The sequence below is a fragment of the Ascochyta rabiei genome, chromosome 6 (genome assembly GCF_004011695.2).
Source record: "Ascochyta rabiei chromosome 6, complete sequence".
Classification (NCBI taxonomy): Eukaryota; Fungi; Ascomycota; class Dothideomycetes; order Pleosporales; family Didymellaceae; genus Ascochyta; species Ascochyta rabiei.
In genome coordinates this window covers 994,013-1,011,302 of record NC_082410.1, presented here as the reverse complement: position 1 = coordinate 1,011,302, position 17,290 = coordinate 994,013, and the positions used below count along the sequence as shown (strand labels likewise).

General features: G+C 53.9%; 6 protein-coding genes across 6 annotated transcripts, besides 5 other annotated features; 5 read left to right on the top strand and 1 right to left on the bottom strand.

Moving 5' to 3' along the window:
• Positions 1-1,116: 1,116 nt before the first annotated feature.
• EKO05_0004214 (Beta-glucosidase) lies at positions 1,117-4,132 on the top strand (the record flags this gene model as incomplete). The annotated part of the gene is made up of 8 exons (XM_038939097.1): positions 1,117-1,222; positions 1,276-1,477; positions 1,532-1,565; positions 1,628-1,769; positions 1,826-2,085; positions 2,133-2,729; positions 2,801-3,697; positions 3,761-4,132. 8 exons carry the CDS (start codon positions 1,117-1,119, stop codon positions 4,130-4,132), a joined length of 2,610 nt encoding a protein of 869 aa, XP_038800026.1.
• Positions 4,133-4,763: 631 nt separating this feature from the next.
• On the top strand, positions 4,764-6,602 carry EKO05_0004213 (uncharacterized protein; the record flags this gene model as incomplete). Its single annotated transcript, XM_038945528.2, has 2 exons — positions 4,764-4,791; positions 4,948-6,602. 2 exons carry the CDS (start codon positions 4,764-4,766, stop codon positions 6,600-6,602), a joined length of 1,683 nt encoding a protein of 560 aa, XP_038800025.2.
• A 711-nt stretch (positions 6,603-7,313) lies between these two features.
• Positions 7,314-7,354: a tandem repeat.
• Positions 7,355-7,741: 387 nt separating this feature from the next.
• EKO05_0004212 (Squalene synthase) lies at positions 7,742-9,392 on the top strand (the record flags this gene model as incomplete). The annotated part of the gene is made up of 4 exons (XM_038938807.1): positions 7,742-7,812; positions 7,917-8,976; positions 9,026-9,202; positions 9,252-9,392. 4 exons carry the CDS (start codon positions 7,742-7,744, stop codon positions 9,390-9,392), a joined length of 1,449 nt encoding a protein of 482 aa, XP_038800024.1.
• Positions 7,827-7,859: a tandem repeat.
• A 274-nt stretch (positions 9,393-9,666) lies between the features above and the next one.
• Positions 9,667-10,894, top strand: EKO05_0004211 (eukaryotic translation initiation factor 4E; the record flags this gene model as incomplete). Its single annotated transcript, XM_038939008.1, has 3 exons — positions 9,667-10,239; positions 10,292-10,363; positions 10,424-10,894. 3 exons carry the CDS (start codon positions 9,667-9,669, stop codon positions 10,892-10,894), a joined length of 1,116 nt encoding a protein of 371 aa, XP_038800023.1.
• Positions 9,884-9,998: a tandem repeat.
• A 589-nt stretch (positions 10,895-11,483) lies between the features above and the next one.
• Positions 11,484-13,381, top strand: EKO05_0004210 (DnaJ-like protein; the record flags this gene model as incomplete). Its single annotated transcript, XM_038938688.1, has 6 exons — positions 11,484-11,589; positions 11,642-11,685; positions 11,765-11,858; positions 11,911-11,965; positions 12,017-13,160; positions 13,223-13,381. The coding sequence occupies 6 exons, from the start codon at positions 11,484-11,486 to the stop codon at positions 13,379-13,381; spliced, it is 1,602 nt and encodes a 533-aa protein (XP_038800022.1).
• Positions 12,361-12,385: a tandem repeat.
• Positions 13,329-13,374: a tandem repeat.
• Positions 13,382-13,714: 333 nt separating the features above from the next.
• On the bottom strand, positions 13,715-16,551 carry EKO05_0004209 (uncharacterized protein; the record flags this gene model as incomplete). Its single annotated transcript, XM_038938877.1, has 4 exons — positions 13,715-15,187; positions 15,235-15,897; positions 15,945-16,358; positions 16,414-16,551. The coding sequence occupies 4 exons, from the start codon at positions 16,549-16,551 to the stop codon at positions 13,715-13,717; spliced, it is 2,688 nt and encodes an 895-aa protein (XP_038800021.1).
• Positions 16,552-17,290: the final 739 nt, after the last annotated feature.

Genomic DNA, 17,290 nt, shown 5'->3' with positions numbered 1-17,290 from the left:
TTTTCGGTGCGTGCCAACTCAAATCTACGCTAGCATTTCGTGATGCAGCTATAGGAATCCATAGAAGAGGGACGATACTCTTTGCAGATGGCATGTTCAAGTCCAGTGCGTAAAAGAGCGAGAAGGCGACGAAAGTTAGACAGAACGTGTAGAAAAGCATAGTACGTGCATGACGCATGTCTTAGAAAGACGGAAATCGCAAGCATTTGGCCCCGGAGCCATCACGAACAGAGCAAGTTGCCGTGATGTTGAACAGAGGGAAGATGAGGATGACGATTGCGATGAAAGGAAGAGAGGCACGGGTTGAGTCCTGTGTCTACGATTGGCTCGTGAGCGCAGAGGGGACCCACTTCTCACAGATTGTAGTTCCTTCGTCCGAGGCAACGACCTCGCATTGGTTTCTTCTGTAGAATCGATGGGATTCTCGTCTTACGGCGAATTTCTGCTCTTCAGAGCCAAGCGTGGCAGACCTCCACGCTGGTCGTTGAACAGGGGAAGCGCTAGTGTAGCCAGGGTGCCCGCTTGGTCGGCGTCTTTGTGATCAAGATCATCTTCCCACCTCCCGCACTCCGCTTCTACTTTCAGAAAACGACCGAGACCGTCATGGCGAGAACGCACAAACTCAAGCGTCCCGTTAGCCGGTTTACAACCCGATGCCTCGGTCTTTCCGCTCCGAGCTGCGCGACGATTGGCACCTGCAAGTCAACTATTGCCAGGGCGCCCTCACGATCAGATGTCTAATGCATGTCCCCGTAGACACAAGCGAGGTACGACAAGCATATGAAACCCGCCCTCCGTGTTGGTCAACGACAAGTGTCGCGTGATGTGTAAGGCCTTTGCACCTGCTCAGTTGGGATACTGCACCCTAATTCTCGGCCACACTGCCGAAAGCATTTCTCGCGTTGCCTTGCTGCTCATCGTAATCTGGGGTACGGGTGACCCGACTAATGCCAATTCTGGTCCAGGCAAAATTCAATAACGGGATACTGGCTTCATAGGGCTCGTAGTCTGTCGTGTTCAGGGGCCAGGATCTAGATATAGTTGCTCTCCTCCCTTTCAATGGCAGATCGCATGCGAGCCTGGTTGGGCTGCTTATTTTCCATTCTTTCTGTTAGCATGCACTCCCTCTTCTTGATCTGCTTCTCGTCCTTCGTTGCGGGTGCAGCTCTCGACCCGCGTGATCCAGTGCCATCTGGATTCTCCGCCCCTCCATACTATCCTAGTGAGTCAAACAAAGACTCTGTTCACACTCGATCGATCCTGAATCCAGTACAGCACCCCACGGAGGATGGCTATCGGCATGGGGCGAAAGCTACCGCAAGGCTGCGTTGCTTGTGGCGAACATGACACTCGCTGAGAAGACCAATATCACTTCTGGTACTGGAATTTTCATGGGTCGATGCGTTGGCAATACAGGCAGTGCTCTGCGAGTTGGAATACCCCAGCTCTGTCTCCAGGATGGTCCGCTTGGTGTTCGGTAAATATCGTCTTTTTGGGCATGTTGTACATTGGGGCTTAATTTTGCCTGCAGAAACAGCGACCACAACACTGCTTTTCCACCCGGGGTGAGCAAACAATTCAATCGAATTAACCACAGCTACACTACTAATCCGTGTTTTGATAACAGATCACCGTAGGTGCGACATGGGACAAAGATCTTATGCGTCGCCGTGGCGTTGCAATTGGAGAAGAGTTTCGAGGGAAAGGCGTCAATATACACCTAGGCCCCAGTGTCGGTGCTCTGGGACGGAAACCTCGCGGAGGCAGAAGTACGCCACCTACATTATACTCATAGCTTGAATCAGATACTGACAGTGGTTGACAGACTGGGAGGGCTTCGGGTCAGATCCCGTTCTGCAGGCTTTCGGTGGAGCTCTGACGGTCGAAGGAGTGCAGAGCGTTGGCGTAATTGCAACGATGAAACACTTGGTCGCCAACGAGCAAGAGACGTACAGGATGTACAGTCTCGTCAAGCCAGGCATCTCGTCCAATCTGGACGATAGGACTATGCACGAGCTGTACCTGTGGCCATTTGCTGAGGGAGTTCGAGCCGGAGTTGGATCTGTTATGATCGCGTATAATGCTGTGGGTCAAATGGCGTGTCCATGGACTATATAATCTAACAACCGCAGGTCAATGGATCCGCTTCTGCGCAGAACAGCTATCTGATGAACGGCCTCCTCAAGGATGAACTTGGCTTTCAAGGCTTCGTCATGTCGGACTGGCTCGCCCAAATCTCCGGCGTCGCATCAGCACTGGCTGGGCTCGACATGTCGATGCCAGGCGATAGGAACGAGATACCACTTTTGGGCAACTCATACTGGATGTATGATTACAGTCGCGCTGTACTGAATGGCTCCGTACCTGTGGATCGCCTGAATGATGCCGTCACTCGCATACTGGCAGCGTACTTCCAAATGGGCCAGGACCAGAACTACCCACGTCCCAACTTTGACACCAACACTCAAGACGCTGAGGGACCACTGTATCCTGGAGCATTGCTTTCTCCGAGAGGAGTCGTCAACGAGTTTGTCGACGTCCAAGGTGATCACGCAGAAATTGCAAGAGAAGTCGCTAGAGATGCTATCACGCTGCTCAAGAATCAAGGCAATATTCTGCCACTGCCAGAAAAAGCTAATCTGAAGATATTCGGTACGGATGCCGAGAAGAATCCTGACGGTATCAATTCATGCGCTGATCAGGGATGCAATAAGGGCACACTGGGCATGGTAAGAGCTTCCATTCGAGCACTCGAAATGGGCTAGAACCATCCACCAAATACAAAACTAACGACTTCTAGGGCTGGGGGAGCGGTTCAGCCCGTTATCCGTACATGGATTCACCCATTGATGGCTTCAAGGCCCGAGGGTCAAACTACCAATTCTTCGACACGGACTCATTCCCTTCCAATTCTAATCCAGCTCCGAATGACACCGCCATTGTCTTCGTGAGCGCTGATTCCGGGGAGAACTACATCACGGTAGAGGGCAATCCGGGAGACCGCACTTCATCTAACCTTGACTTATGGCACAATGGCAACAAGCTAATCCAAGACGTGGCCGCCAAATACTCGAATGTTGTTGTGGTCGTACACACAGTCGGACCTATTGTCATGGAGACCTGGCATGATTTGCCATCAGTCAAGGCTGTGCTTTTTGCTCATCTTCCAGGTCAAGAAGCAGGGAATTCTTTGATGGATGTTCTCTTTGGCGATGTCTCACCATCAGGTCATCTTCCCTACACACTGCCAAAGTCTGAGAAGGACTACCCCAGCTCTGTCAGTCTAGTCGGTTACCAGCTTGGTCAGCCGCAAGACACTTTCACAGAAGGGTTGTACGTCGATTACAGACACTTCCACCAAGCAAACATCGCGCCACGATATGCTTTTGGTCATGGGTTGAGTTACACCTCATTTTCCTTCTCGGATGCCTCTATTAAGGTCGTTACACCGTTGACATCTGTGCCACCGAACCGCCCAGCAAAGGGCGCAACCCCTACGTACTCGACTACCATTCCACCTGCGTCGGAAGCTTATTGGCCGGAAAACTTCAATCGCATATGGCGGTATCTTTACTCGTGGCTCGAGAAGAAGGATGCGGACGATGCTGCGAAAGCTGCCAATTCCTCTACCAAATACCCATACCCTGTAGGGTATTCCAACGTGCAGCGTCCAGGACCTGCAGCGGGTGGCGCACAGGTAAGAGTGTCCATGCACAAAGCGCACATGTGACGATTGCTGACCTGGCCACTTAACATCTAGGGAGGCAATCCTGCACTCTTTGATGTTGCGTACGAGATATCAGTCTCTGTCACAAACACCGGTGCTAGAGCGGGCAAAGCAGTCGCGCAGCTATACATACAGTTCCCACAGGATCTTACGATCGATACACCAATAATCCAACTGCGCGACTTCGAAAAGACAAGCACACTGCAACCGGGCGCAAGCCAAACACTCCGTCTAAGAGTAACCAGAAAGGACTTGAGTGTGTGGGATACAGTATTCCAGAATTGGCTGATACCAGCTGTCAGCGGTGACTACGGAATTTGGCTGGGAGATAGCTCAAACAACCTGCATCTGAGGTGTAGCACGGCGAGTACGAGCTGCGCTGAAGAACAAGCAGGCCCAGTTTGATTCTCTGAGGCGTCTTCTGCCTCTTGATGCGCCAGAAAAACGCAGTATTATTGCTTCAGCATCTTGTCCAAAGTGGCCAGTTCGCGGTGCAAGCCTGGTAAGAACGGAAAGCAAGCACGGAAACTAGATTTCCCATACCCTTACGTACTAGTCCGGAACGCAATCGTGAATGAATAAAGTGGGTGGGTAAACTGATGTTTCGTGCAACGTGATACGGTTCGATTTAACGACCACGGACATTGGGACATGACGGGTACCCGGGAAATGTCGCAAGACTTGTCAACGACGCGTTGATTCGATTCCTTTGGTAGAGGACAAAACGCAAGGCACATGGTCTGTGATTGCCAGACAGAAGAGATGCATGCATTCCAGGCTTTGTGTGGCGTTTGGCCACTCCCTGGGATCCACCAACGTGACCAGAAAAGAAGGAATGCATACCATTTCTAATTACTGTCGATGCGGTAATGGCAAAGTCAAGGGCGTATAAAAGCTTTCTAGCCAGGCCCTGCCCCTCGATCATCACACAGCCGCTTTCCTCGTTCGTTGAGAGGGGAGCGTCGGTCGTTGTCTCTGCGTTTTCTGCTGTTGCTTGGAGGGTCCGGTATTCGAACAGCCAGCTCCACTAGCTAACATGTTTAATTGCAATTCCGCAGCTCTCAGTACTAATTAGCAGTTCTACTAACCAACAGCTTTCCTTGACCGACTAACCACAGCGTACTAACCAGCAGCGAAAATGCGAGCATATAGAGCGTTTGAGCACAGAGCATAGTGAATACTGCCTTTGAGCTGCTTGCTGATTAGCAAATAGACTCCAGTCGACACCACTCCCGACGTTCTTCCGGTCGACACAACGCCCGATGTAACACCAGTCGACACCACGCCTAACGTACCTCTGGATGACATCACGTCTAACGTACCTCTGGATGACATCGCGCCTAACTTACCTCTGGATGACATTTCTCTCGACATCCCCTCCATTGATACTTCTCTCGACATCCCCCCCATTGACACTTCTCTCGACATCCCCCCCGTTGACACTTCTCTCGACATCCCCCCCGTTGACACCACTCCTGACGTTCCTCCGGTTGACACCACTCCTGACGTCCCCCCTGTTGACACCACTCCTGACGTCCCCCCTGTTGACACAACTCCTGACGTTCCTCCGGTTGACACAACTCCCGATGTACTCCCAGTCGACACCACATTTGACGTCCCTCCGGTTGACACCACTCCTGACGTCCCTCCGGTTGACACCACTCCTGACGTTCCTCCGGTTGACACAACTCCCGATGTACTCCCAGTCGACACCACATTTGACGTCCCTCCGGTTGACACAACTCCCGATGTACTCCCAGTCGACACCACATTTGACGTCCCTCCGGTTGACACCACTCCTGACGTCCCTCCGGTCGACACCACTCCTGACGTCCCTCCGGTCGACACCACTCCTGACATCCCTCCGGTCGACACCACGCCTGACGTTCCTCCGGTCGACACCACGCCTGACGTTCCCCCTGTTGACACCACTCCTGATGCCACTCCGGCTGACACGACGCCTGTCGTACCTCCGGTTGACACGAACCCTGTCGTCCCTCCGACCATCTCGACTCCGGTGGTTGTTGCCAATATCGAAGGCCTAACTCCAAGCCCCAGCCCCAACCTCATCATTGACTTCACTCCCAACAACTACTCCGGTTGTTACGAGGACGCCGAGGCTGGTACCAATTTGGGTCTTCTAAGCGGCCCCGCCCAGACCAATACCGTTGACTTGACCCACGAGAGCTGCCAGAGTTTCTGTACCACGACCACTGGCGGTCCTTACAGGTACTTTGGTCTCGAGGCTGGTACCCAATGTCGCTGTGGCAACGACTTTCAGCACAGCGCCACTCCCTTGGATGGCTCGGCCACGGGTTGTGAGACGCCCTGCAGTGGAGATGCCACTCAGCGCTGTGGTGGCATCAACAGGATAAGTGTGTACGCCAACAACGATTTCCTTTCTCTGCCAGTTGGCGTCACGCCGACATCGACACCCATCGGCGAGCCTACGCCTGTAGACTTGCCTGAGCCTATTGATGTATCACTCTCGACGCCCACCAGTGAGCCTACGCCTGTAGACTTGCCTGAGCCTATTGACGTATCACTCTCGACGCCCACCAGCGAGCCTACGCCAATCGTCGACCCCAACCAGACGTCCACCCCTGGTGCTGTCCCGTCAGCAACACGTCTGCCCTTGCTAGGTCCGCTCTACCCCAACCGCCCACCCACCGAGGCAGGTGATAGTGTGGACGTACCCTACTTCGGTGCTCAGCCAATCCGTGGGGGCCAACCTGGAGGCAACAATGGACGTCCTCGCCCCCGTCCCGCTACTACCGCCAGGCCGTGGAAGCCGCGCCCAACGAAGAGACCGTGGGAGCGTAACAGAGCTGGCCCAATTGCACGGGCCGAGCGCCGATGGTTTGGCCTGTGGTAATTCTTTGACTGAGGAGGATGAAGGGAAACAATTTGTATGAATAGTATTGTTAGGAGGATCTCCCACACAGACCGTTGATTGAATGGCTGTGTTCACACTCATTTGAAGGATCTGTTCGGATAGCCGTTTGAGTGTGGCATGTCGTTTTCGATTCTTGGGTTGCTTTGACAAGGCCGCTGGCCGATGTTGGATGCAGACCCGGTGCAGTAGTTAGCAGTAATGTATGTTTTACTTTGGTGGACGATTTTCTGTGGCTAGCACGGCTTCACTGTCGTTGTCACTTGCGGTTTGTGATGATATTCTCACGTTGTTGGCCTGTCATCTACAGCGTCTTTTGGTGATCCTAGTCTTCTCGTTCTCGGACAATCACACTTGCGCCGCTTCTCGACTCGGCCTCTGCAGCTTGAGCCTATCTCCAGGATTCGGTAACTGTGAGTTGAAGGCATGAGTTGCATGTAGCAGATGCAGAGATGGCACGTCATGTCTACTCCTGGCGTCAAGACGGCAACAACGGTTGCTGGGATGGCGTGCTCTTCCCATCTCCGAGCTGTCAACAGCAGCCTCTGCGGGAGCACTGGATGTTGGATGAGATTGGGTGGTGTTGGCCAAGGCGCGCAAGGCTGCTAGCATGAATCGCTGAACCAGAGAACAGGAGGCGTGTTTGAGCAGGCGTGCGTGGTAGCAGCTGTATATAGCAGCCGAATACGAGACGTGGTGCGTTTTTTTTTGTTTGTGTGTGTGTGTGTGTGTGTTTTCGTGACGACTCGACTTGGTGGACGCCTTCTCGAGCCAGAGCTGTCACAAGGTCGAGAAAGGAAAGGTTTCCGTGACGGTCGAACCCTGCCTGATGCGGGCGACTCACACGACGCGCCGGGGGAGAGGAGCTGCGCTAGCGGTGCACAGATGTGTAGCTCCGCAATGCATTCGAGCCCCCCATACAGGCGGCGTTTTGCTCATCCTTCGCGCTCACGACAGCGCACTCCTCTCACTGCCTGACTTCTTCGCTGAATTCACGCATCCCCTGTCTCCTCCTCCACCATTGGAGCTCTCTGCGCCGCGATCCACCCCAGCTGTCAAGAAGCTGCGCTAGCCCACTTCCCCCTTCTCCACACGAGCAGCTTTCCAAAGTTCCCGCAGCCATGGTGCCGAGTCCCAAGAGCATTGCCTACTATGTGCTCCACCCGAACGAATTGCGCTCAATCATCCAGTGGTAAGAGCTACATCCCCTCCCCTGCCCTGCCCTGCCCTGCCCTGCCCCGCGCCGCGCTCTGAAGACACGCTCCCCTAGAACCTCCCCGTTGACACACTGCGCAGGAAAGTCTGGCACAACCCCGTCCACGAGCGCAACGAAGACAAAGACTCGGAAAACCTCAAGCGATGCTTCCACTTCCTCAACCTGACGAGTCGCAGTTTCGCGGCCGTCATCATGGAGCTGCACCCCGAGCTGCTCGTTCCCGTCGCGCTGTTCTACCTCATCCTCCGTGGACTCGATACCGTCGAGGATGACATGACCATTCCCCTCGAGAAGAAGGAGCCAATCCTACGAGACTTCCACAACGTCTTGGAGCAGGATGGTTGGACGTTCAAGGAGAACGGGCCGGACGAAAAGGACAGGCAGCTCCTGGTCGAGTTCAATGTGGTCATTGAGGAGTTCAAGCACATCAAGCCAGCGTACAGGGACATCATCAAGGACATCACCAAGCGCATGGGCAATGGCATGGCAGACTACGCCAACAACGCGGAGCACAACCTGGTCGGCGTCAACACCATCCGCGACTACGAGCTATACTGCCACTACGTTGCAGGTCTCGTCGGCGAAGGCCTGACCCGCCTCTTCGTAGAGGCTGGTCTTGCCAATGTTGCGCTGCTGAAGAAGCCGGAGCTCATGGAGTCCATGGGCCAGTTCCTCCAGCAGGTCAACATCACCCGTGACATCAAGGAGGATCTGGACGACAAGCGCCGATTCTGGCCCAGGGAGATTTGGTCCAAACACGTCGACACCTTCGAAGATCTTTTCAAGCCCGAGAACAAGCAAAAGGCCCTGGACTGCAGCTCGGAGATGATCTACACAGCTCTGACACGTGCAGACGACTGCCTGTACTACCTGGCCGGTCTCAGGGAGCAGAGTGTCTTTAATTTCTGTGCTATCCCTCAGACCATGGCTATTGCAACGCTGAATGCCTGCTTCCAGAACTACGACATCTTCGAGAAGAACGTAAAGATCACAAAGGGCGAGGCCTGCCAGTTGATGGTCGAGTCATCGCAAAATCTCCAGATGGTCTGCGAGGTATTCAAGCGGTACGCTCGCAAGATCGCAAAGAAGAACAACCCACACGACCCCAACTTCCTGAAGATCAGCATCACCATCGGAAGGGTAAGCTGTCACTGTTCCTTGCAACGACTGCGCGCTAAATCCTTTACAGATAGAGCAGTTTGTCGAGTCCATCTTCCCGTCGCAGAAGCCGCCTATTGACCAGAAGTCGCCTGCTAGCGTCGAGGAGGCCGAGAAGGCAAAGAAGCAGGCGTACGAGGACAAGTGGGATCTCATCTACATGACGACGGCCATCATCATCACTGTGCTCATCATCACAGGCTCCATGGTAAGTGGTACGGATCGTCTGCGAAACATGTCTTCTAACAACCTTCTAGATCTTTGTCGCTTATCTGGCTGGTGCTCGCTTCGATATCGCCTACTACGAGATGAAGCAGCAGGTGAGAGAGCTGATGGGTTGGGCAGAGCCCAAGGTAGTCGAAGCAGTCAAGGTCGTGACCGAGAAGAGCGAGCTGTAAGCAGCCAAGGAATGATAAACTTTATGCCCACATGTATTATAATGGCAGCGACATACTTTTTTTTCGTAGACGCAGAAACACAGTCAATCCTAATGCATCCTAAACAGCCATGACTCTGGGCTGACAACAAAGACACGCAAGTGATTGATCTTGAGACGCGCTTTGCACACACGAGCCCGAACGCGGTCTGTAACAATGAGCTTCTCTCACATGGTGTTTGGGCGTTAGTGTGGCTTGGCGCCATCGTTCCCAACTTCCGTTGTTCAAGCGAAAAATGAAAGACACGCTGACCGCAACTACTTCACGCGCATACACCGCCCTCGCCTTCTGCAGCAATCCAGGCAGAACCCCTCCGCGACTACTCATCCTTGGAGAATCGCCCGGCGCGACTTCAACGACCCCTCCTCCGCCCCCGACCCACCCACCAACACCTCCGCGCTCGCATACGATCGTCTGCACCTCGCAGCTCCACTCAACAACACCACCACCTCTCACCACATTCACCACATTCACCACATTCACCACATTCACCACATTCACCACTTTCACCACTTTCACCACTTTCACCACTTTCACCACATCCACCACATCCACCACATCCACCACTACCACAATGGCCGACGTCGCCACCGCACCGAACCCCTCCCAGCAGGTCCCGCTGGACACGATCCCCATCTCGCCTGTCGATGGCAACTCGTCCTCTGAGGGCCAGGAAAAGTCGTCTACCGGCGCCACCGCAGATGACAACGCTGTCCGCACCGTCTTCCACGACCCCGAGAATTTCAACGTCAAGCACCCGCTCATGAACACATGGACTCTGTGGTTCACTAAGCCCCCAAGCGGAAAGGTATGTGGGACAAGTTATGACGCACGTCGAGGAGCCTCGCTGACAAAAACAGGGTGACAACTGGGCCGAGCTGCTCAAGGAGGTCATTTCATTCGACTCCGTCGAGGAATTTTGGGGCATCTACGTACGTCCGCCGGATTTGCAGTTGCGAATAGTGGATGGAGTCAGCTAACCCACTCTTTAGAACAACATCACACCGACATCTGACTTGGCGCTCAAGTCTGACTACCACCTCTTCAAGAGGAACGTCCGCCCTGAGTGGGAAGACTCGCAGAACAAGCACGGCGGCAAGTGGGCATTCCAATTCAAGGACAAGAAGGCCATCAACATCGATGCGCTCTGGCTCCACGTCATGCTGGCTGCCATCGGCGAGAATCTCGAGGATGAGGACGACAACGAGGTCATGGGTGTGGTCGTCAACGTGAGGCGAGGATTCTACCGTATTGGTCTGTGGACACGCTCGGTTGGCCGTGCCATTCCTGGTGAGTCAGGCAAGGGCAGGACACAAGAACAAGGCAAGGAGACACTCCAGAAGATCGGCAAGCGATTCAAGCAGGCTCTCCAGCTCAAGGAGAATGAGCCCGTCGAGTTCTCAGGCCACACTGATGCTGCCCACTCTGGCAGCACCCGTGCCAAGGCCAAGTTCACCGTCTAAACACCCGACAGAGGTGTTGAGTTTGCGGATATGGTTGGAGTAGAGGTCCGCCTCTGCGGTTTCTCTTTTCAATCTCGTTGTGGCGTAGTCTTTACTCGGACTGCGCTCGAACGTAATTTACTACCCGATTTTCCCAAAAGCATTTTCACGTATCGATCATGATTACGGAATTGGGTTTCTAGCACGGCGTCTGCATGGGGCGGCGATTGGTCATCTTGGGGTCTGACATGATATAAGCATGGTCACGACGAGTTATGCAGCTCGGACGGTGGGTTTGGGATCCTCAATTTTGATAGGTGTGGACTCTTTTACTTAGCAAGTTTACGACTGAGCGAGTATGAGCATTTTGAAGGACACTTTCGCCTAGAAAATATTTGTTTGTGCATGTTAGCAGACATGACAGGCCCCAGACATGTCGTTGTTGTGCCCCAGCCGTGCGTTCCGCTGTTCCGTTGCCATGTGAAGAGTCGGTTGCGCCTCTGCCTAGCGACGTAATAGTGTGGCGCGTGCGGGCCAAATTGAGCCCAACGGCTTGCACTTATCCCACCGACTTTCTCACTCTCCCTCTCCACGTTATTCTCTCGTAAACATGGTGCTCGAAACCGCCTACTACGACGCCTTGGGCGTACCGCCTACAGCTACCGAGCTGGAAATCAAGAAGGCATACCGCAAACTTGCGATCAAACTGCATCCAGGTAAACCACGCGGGTTACCCCCGGCAACGACGGCAGGCCTGACAGAACCCAGACAAGAACCCCGGCGATGAAACCGCACACGCAAAGTTCCAGGAAGTACGTCATTACCAACAGGCACAGTCGCTCTGACTGCGCCGGCGGGTTTGCGAGAATAGCGGGGCTCATATGACAACAGATTGGAGAAGCATATCAGGTGCTCAGCGACGACCAGCTGCGCGCAAACTACGACAAGTATGGAAAGGAGGGTGCTGTACCTCAGAGTGGATTCGGTATGAGAATCTGAAGATACCGTGTGGTTGCAGCATGCTAACTCGTTGGCAGAGGATCCGTCTGAGTTCTTCACCATGATCTTTGGTGGAGAGGCTTTCTTGGACTGGTATGATGCTCCCAGAGAGATGATGATAGAGCCGGATACTGACAGATGTAGGATTGGAGAAATCTCTCTCATGAAAGACCTCACCAAGACCATGGAGATCTCCATGCGTGAGATGGAGGAGCAAGAGGCCGCAGAGGCAGAGGCAGCACGAGCAGAAGCTGCCGCTGGTGGCTCTGCATCCGCCGCTGCGGACCAGACGACCGGCACAACACCTGCAGCAGACGCCTCGGCTGCAACGGCTGGCGCTGAGCCCAGTGCTGGCGCCAAAGCGAAAGAGGCCGAAGCCGCAGCAGAGCGAGCCGCAGCTCAGCACGGTAGTGATGCGCCGCCAGCATATGCTGCACCACCGCCAGCGTACGCTGAGCCCGTTGCCGACACATCCTCGACCGTCCCACCTGCTGCTGCTGCTGCTGCTGCTGCCGGCACGTCGTCCGGTGCAAGCATACCCAAGCAGCGCGGCATTCCAATCCGACCTGCGATCATGGACAGGACCGAGGAGGACGCACGTATGGAGGCAGCCAACATGACCGATGCCGAGAAGGAGCTCAGGAACAAGGAGAAGAACAAGAAGGGCGGTCTCACAAAAGAGCAGCGCGAAGAGCTTGCTGCATACGAGCTGGAGCGCAAGAAAATCCGCGACGAGCGCGTTGCCAACCTTTCCAAGAAGCTCACCGAGCGCATCTCACTGTGGACAGAGACCGACAAGGCCACCGACGTCACCAAAGCTTTCAAAGACAAGATCGCCCTTGAGATTGAGAACCTGAAAATGGAGTCCTTCGGTCTTGAGATTCTCCACGCAATCGGCACAACATACCTCATGAAGGCCTCATCCTTCCTCAAATCGCAAAAGTTCCTCGGCATTTCTGGCTTCTTCAGCCGCATCAAGGACAAGGGCACACTCGTCAAGGACACATGGAACACCATGAGTGCAGCCATCGATGCTCAACTCACCATGGAGGAAATGGCCAAACTGGAAGAGCAGGGCGGCGAGGCCTGGACCGACGAGAAGAAGGCAGAATACGAGAAGAAGGTCACAGGCAAGATCCTCGCCGCGGCGTGGAGGGGCAGCAAGTTCGAGATCCAGAGCGTGCTGAGAGACGTGTGCGACCAGGTGCTTAACGATAAGAAGGTTAAGCTGGAGAAGCGCGTGGAGAGGGCACATGCACTTGTCATCATTGGCGAGATGTGCCAGAAGGTAAGCCATTTCTATGCCCTACACTACATTCATACCGGAACAACTGCTGACACACCATCCAGGCTGAGCGTGACCCAGAAGAAGAAGGCGACTTTATGGCCTTTGAGCAGCTCATGGCCGAGGCAGCCGCGAAGAAGGAAAGCAAGCATGACAAACACCACCACGAAAAGAAGGACAAGAAGAAGGAGAAGGAGAAGGAGAAGGAGAAGGAGAAAGCATAGACTCTGCTTGCTCGTTCGTTTGCAGCCCTCCGTCTTCTCTCTTCATCTTCTTGTTGCATACCTTTTCTTCGTGATATCCATAGATTCCCTTTCAAAGATGGCCTGAATTGGAATAAACAGAGGCAGATGCATGGCCGACATTTACACTCCTCGCTCTTCGCTCACGCTTCCTTCACGCTTATGCTGTCCTCGAGATGCGTTCATTAATTTCTCAGCCCAGTCCTGGCTACAGACAAATGTGAGATTGTGGACAAACGTCACGAATGAACCACCAACGCCTACAACTGACCATGCAAAAAGCAAAACAGAAAACAGCTCGTTGTAAGTCACACACTAGCTCGTAACACAAGAACCAGCCTGGACAACAAGCACACTAGCGCCCAGCTTGCGCTCCCACACCTTCTCAGCCAACAAGCCCAGGGTGCTCGACGCGCTCGAGACGCTGCGGATCTCGTCTGCATTGTCCGATCCCAGCGCGCTGTTCCTACCAATGTTGCGCCCTAGCACAATCAAATCTCCCGCGTTCTTGGGCGCTTGTCCAACCTCGATGCTTGCGCGTGCAAGCACATCCGTGACGGGCTGCGCCGAAGTGACGGTTTCGAAAACGACGCGGTTGGCTAGCTCGGCAGGCAGAGAGGCGCGCAGAGAGGCGAAGAAAGCGGCGTCTTGCTCGCGCGTGCATGGTGCTGTCGTGCTGGTTGTGACTACTATTTCGCCGGCGGCTTTGCTTGCAGTTGCTATGGTCGACGTAGAGGTAGAGGCTGCGGGTGGCCCGAGATACTGGTCGGGCACATCGAAATGCGCGAGCGTAGCAGTGACCTGCGCGTTCTCCGCAAGCTGAAGGACGAGGCGAAGCGCAGCACGGTCGTCGTTGCCGCCAAAGAAGGGGAAGAAGATGTGGTGGCTGCGGTCTGCAATGGGCGCTGTGACGGCCTGGTCTGCATGCAAGCTCACGCTACTGTATGTGCGCGTGAGTCTGAGCCCTTGTTTACGGTCCTTGTTCTTGCTGCCGCCAAAATTCTTGTTCACGAGGACCGCAACGGGGATACTGGATTGTTCGAATGTGGAGTTTACGAATGCAATATAAGACGATGCCGCAAGCTTGTTCTTGGTGCCTTTGTCTTCAATGATAGCTTGTTCCGACATACCGCCTGTTTCGCTCCACGGAAGGAGGAGCAGATTCGAGTCTGAAGCGCGGGTGCTGAGGGTTTCGGCGAAAGAGGACTCAGGGACGACAAGGGCTTCGCCGCTGACGGCGAGGTTGTGTAGGCGGCCGAAGGTGCGAAACGTGTTCACAACGGGATCGTAGGCTGTGTAGCTTTCCATTTCGGAGACCTGCATGACGGACGAGCCGCGATCTGTCAGGTTGAGCAGGCGCAGACCATACGCCTCGACAGGTCGATTGGGAGCGACTTCATCCAAAGAGGATTCGCCACTTTCTTTGCTTGTGCTGGCGGCGATCGAAGGGTGGACCTTTGGCGCAGGCTTCTGAGATCCTCCAAACAACGACGTGAAAGCAAGCAGATTAGGCATGCTGTCAAGACGCAAATATACTGTGACTCGCTTGATCTTCTCGGCCGCCAATTTGTCGTAGTGGATGCCATCCTGGACATTATCGGTACCGTCCAGAGGCTTACCAGTGTCCCAATCGATCTCACCACGGCGCCAGGCCTCTACCTTCTTCTGGTACCAAGGTGGGTAAAAGTACATGGTCAAGGGAGCCGACGCAAATGTCGTGACGAGGGCCATGACGACGAAGATAGTGAATGTTCGCGTGCTGAGGATCTTAGCATTAAGTCCAATGTTCTGCAGATGTCAGCTTCGCCTAGTGGTTGGATTTGAGGGGAACTTACTAGGACAATCAGCTCTACAAGACCCTTGCAACTCATCAAAGATCCGATCGCAAAGCACTCGCGCCACAACATCTTCGTTGACCGCGCTGCTAGTGTAGCGCCAATGAACTTTGAGAAGAAGGCGACAGCGACTACACCAACGACATAGGCCCAAACAATTCCGGAGTCGAGAAGACCAATATTGGTATTGAGTCCGGAAAGCGTGAAGTACAAGGGCAGGAACAAAGCGCCAATCAGATCTTCAATCTTCTCAGCGACCTTGATGGCAAAACCGCCCTCGTGAGGGCAGATAAGACCTGCCATAAAAGCTCCGAAGATGGGATGTACACCGATGATGCCAGTGAAGAAGGCGGAGCCCAAGGCGATAATGAGTGTAAGGCTGATAATCCCCTGGCTGGGACCATCCTGGAGAGCTCCAGATCTACGCAAAACCCATACAAATACGGGTCGAATTGCGTATATCAGGAACAGCATATAGCCTGCACACGTCAAAAGCACCCAGAGTGCTGTGAGACCTGAGCCTGCATTGACAAGGGCAACACACAAGGCAAGAAGAACCCAGCCAACAACATCGTTGCCCACACCGGCCGACAGTACAATGACACCGACCGGGGTCATAAGAAGTTTGAGTTCTGTGAGGATACGACAGAGCACAGGGAAGGCCTGAATACGTCAGTGATGTATGTTTAAATGTTTGTGGGTGCACTTACAGTGATAGCCATAGCTACACCAATAAACAACATAAAGATAGCGAAGTCAATTTCCACCATGCCTGGCTCATTCTTGAACTCGTAGAGTCCAACGGCAATGGCACATCCCATGCCAAACGGGATAGCCATGCTGACTATACCAACATTGAGGGCCACCTTCCAGTTGCTGAGTAGAAAGCGTAGATCTACTTCCAGCCCAATAATGAAGAGAAACAGTGTAAGACCGAGATTGGCGACAAGGTTCAGATTGGTCATCGACTGAGCTGGAAAGATAGACTCTGAAAATCCTGGGATGCGACCAAACACGGAAGGTCCGAGCAGAATGCCGCCAATGATTTCGGATATGACACGAGGCTGGCGCATCTTCGCGAGAGGCCAGTTAAGGGCGCGACAAAATATGATGATGATTGAGGCCTGTTTTGTCCATGCTCAGCACGGTAAATAGCTTGCTCGGATCAGAACGACATACCTGGACGATGAATAGGATGATAGGATTCTTGGCATCAAAATGGACAGGATTGACACCCTCAAGCACACCACCCTGTGGTGGTGCCTTTGCGACAGCCGTCGCCGATGCGACGGCCGATGAAGCTAATGTCGACGACATGACGAACAGGTGGGGTCTTGTGGAGAGGCTAAACCCCAGACTCAAAAGTTGCAGCAGGTGTCTGACCCCAGAAGAAGTCGTGGGAACGTGAAAGTATCAAATAGCTGTCAGAAGCTGGAGCTTGGGCCAGGACGCAGCGTCAGCCCAGCATGCACGACGAATACGTGACCTTCGATTCTACAGGCGTGTCTTGCGGTTGGGCATATGCAGGGCAGCGGTCGCCAGTGAGGGCTTTGTCAAGGGTGCGTGCAGGCCATGTGACAACTGAGGAGGGCCTCGTGGTATAGATTAATGGGGAAGTCCTGCACTCCAGGCGGTGAAGAAGCCAGTGTTCACTGGGCATGGTGGGATCAATACCCTGGTGGCGCAACGCGCGTGAATCGCTGGGCGGCGAAAGCCAAGAGAAACGATGCAACCGGCGAATAGCGCGCGATTGCCTTTGAGGCAACTGTCGGCGGTCTAGAACGAACTAAGAGCCTTCTGCTTTTCGCGCATCGGCGCCCAGCAGTGTATCTTGTTCATGCGGTCCGTTGTTGTGGAAAAGAGAGTAGGATGTCCGGTGGTGAGTGTGGAGTGATTGCGCGGGGAAGCGCAGGGAGGTCCTTGCCGTTCGGATCCAACAAGCAAGCATGGCAAAGAGCTGAGAGATTTAGACATCACCTGTTCCAAGCATCTTTGTGTCACCATGCCACAATGCGGCTTTAGATTTGAGGGCCTCTATCGCTTGAAAGCCTCGTTA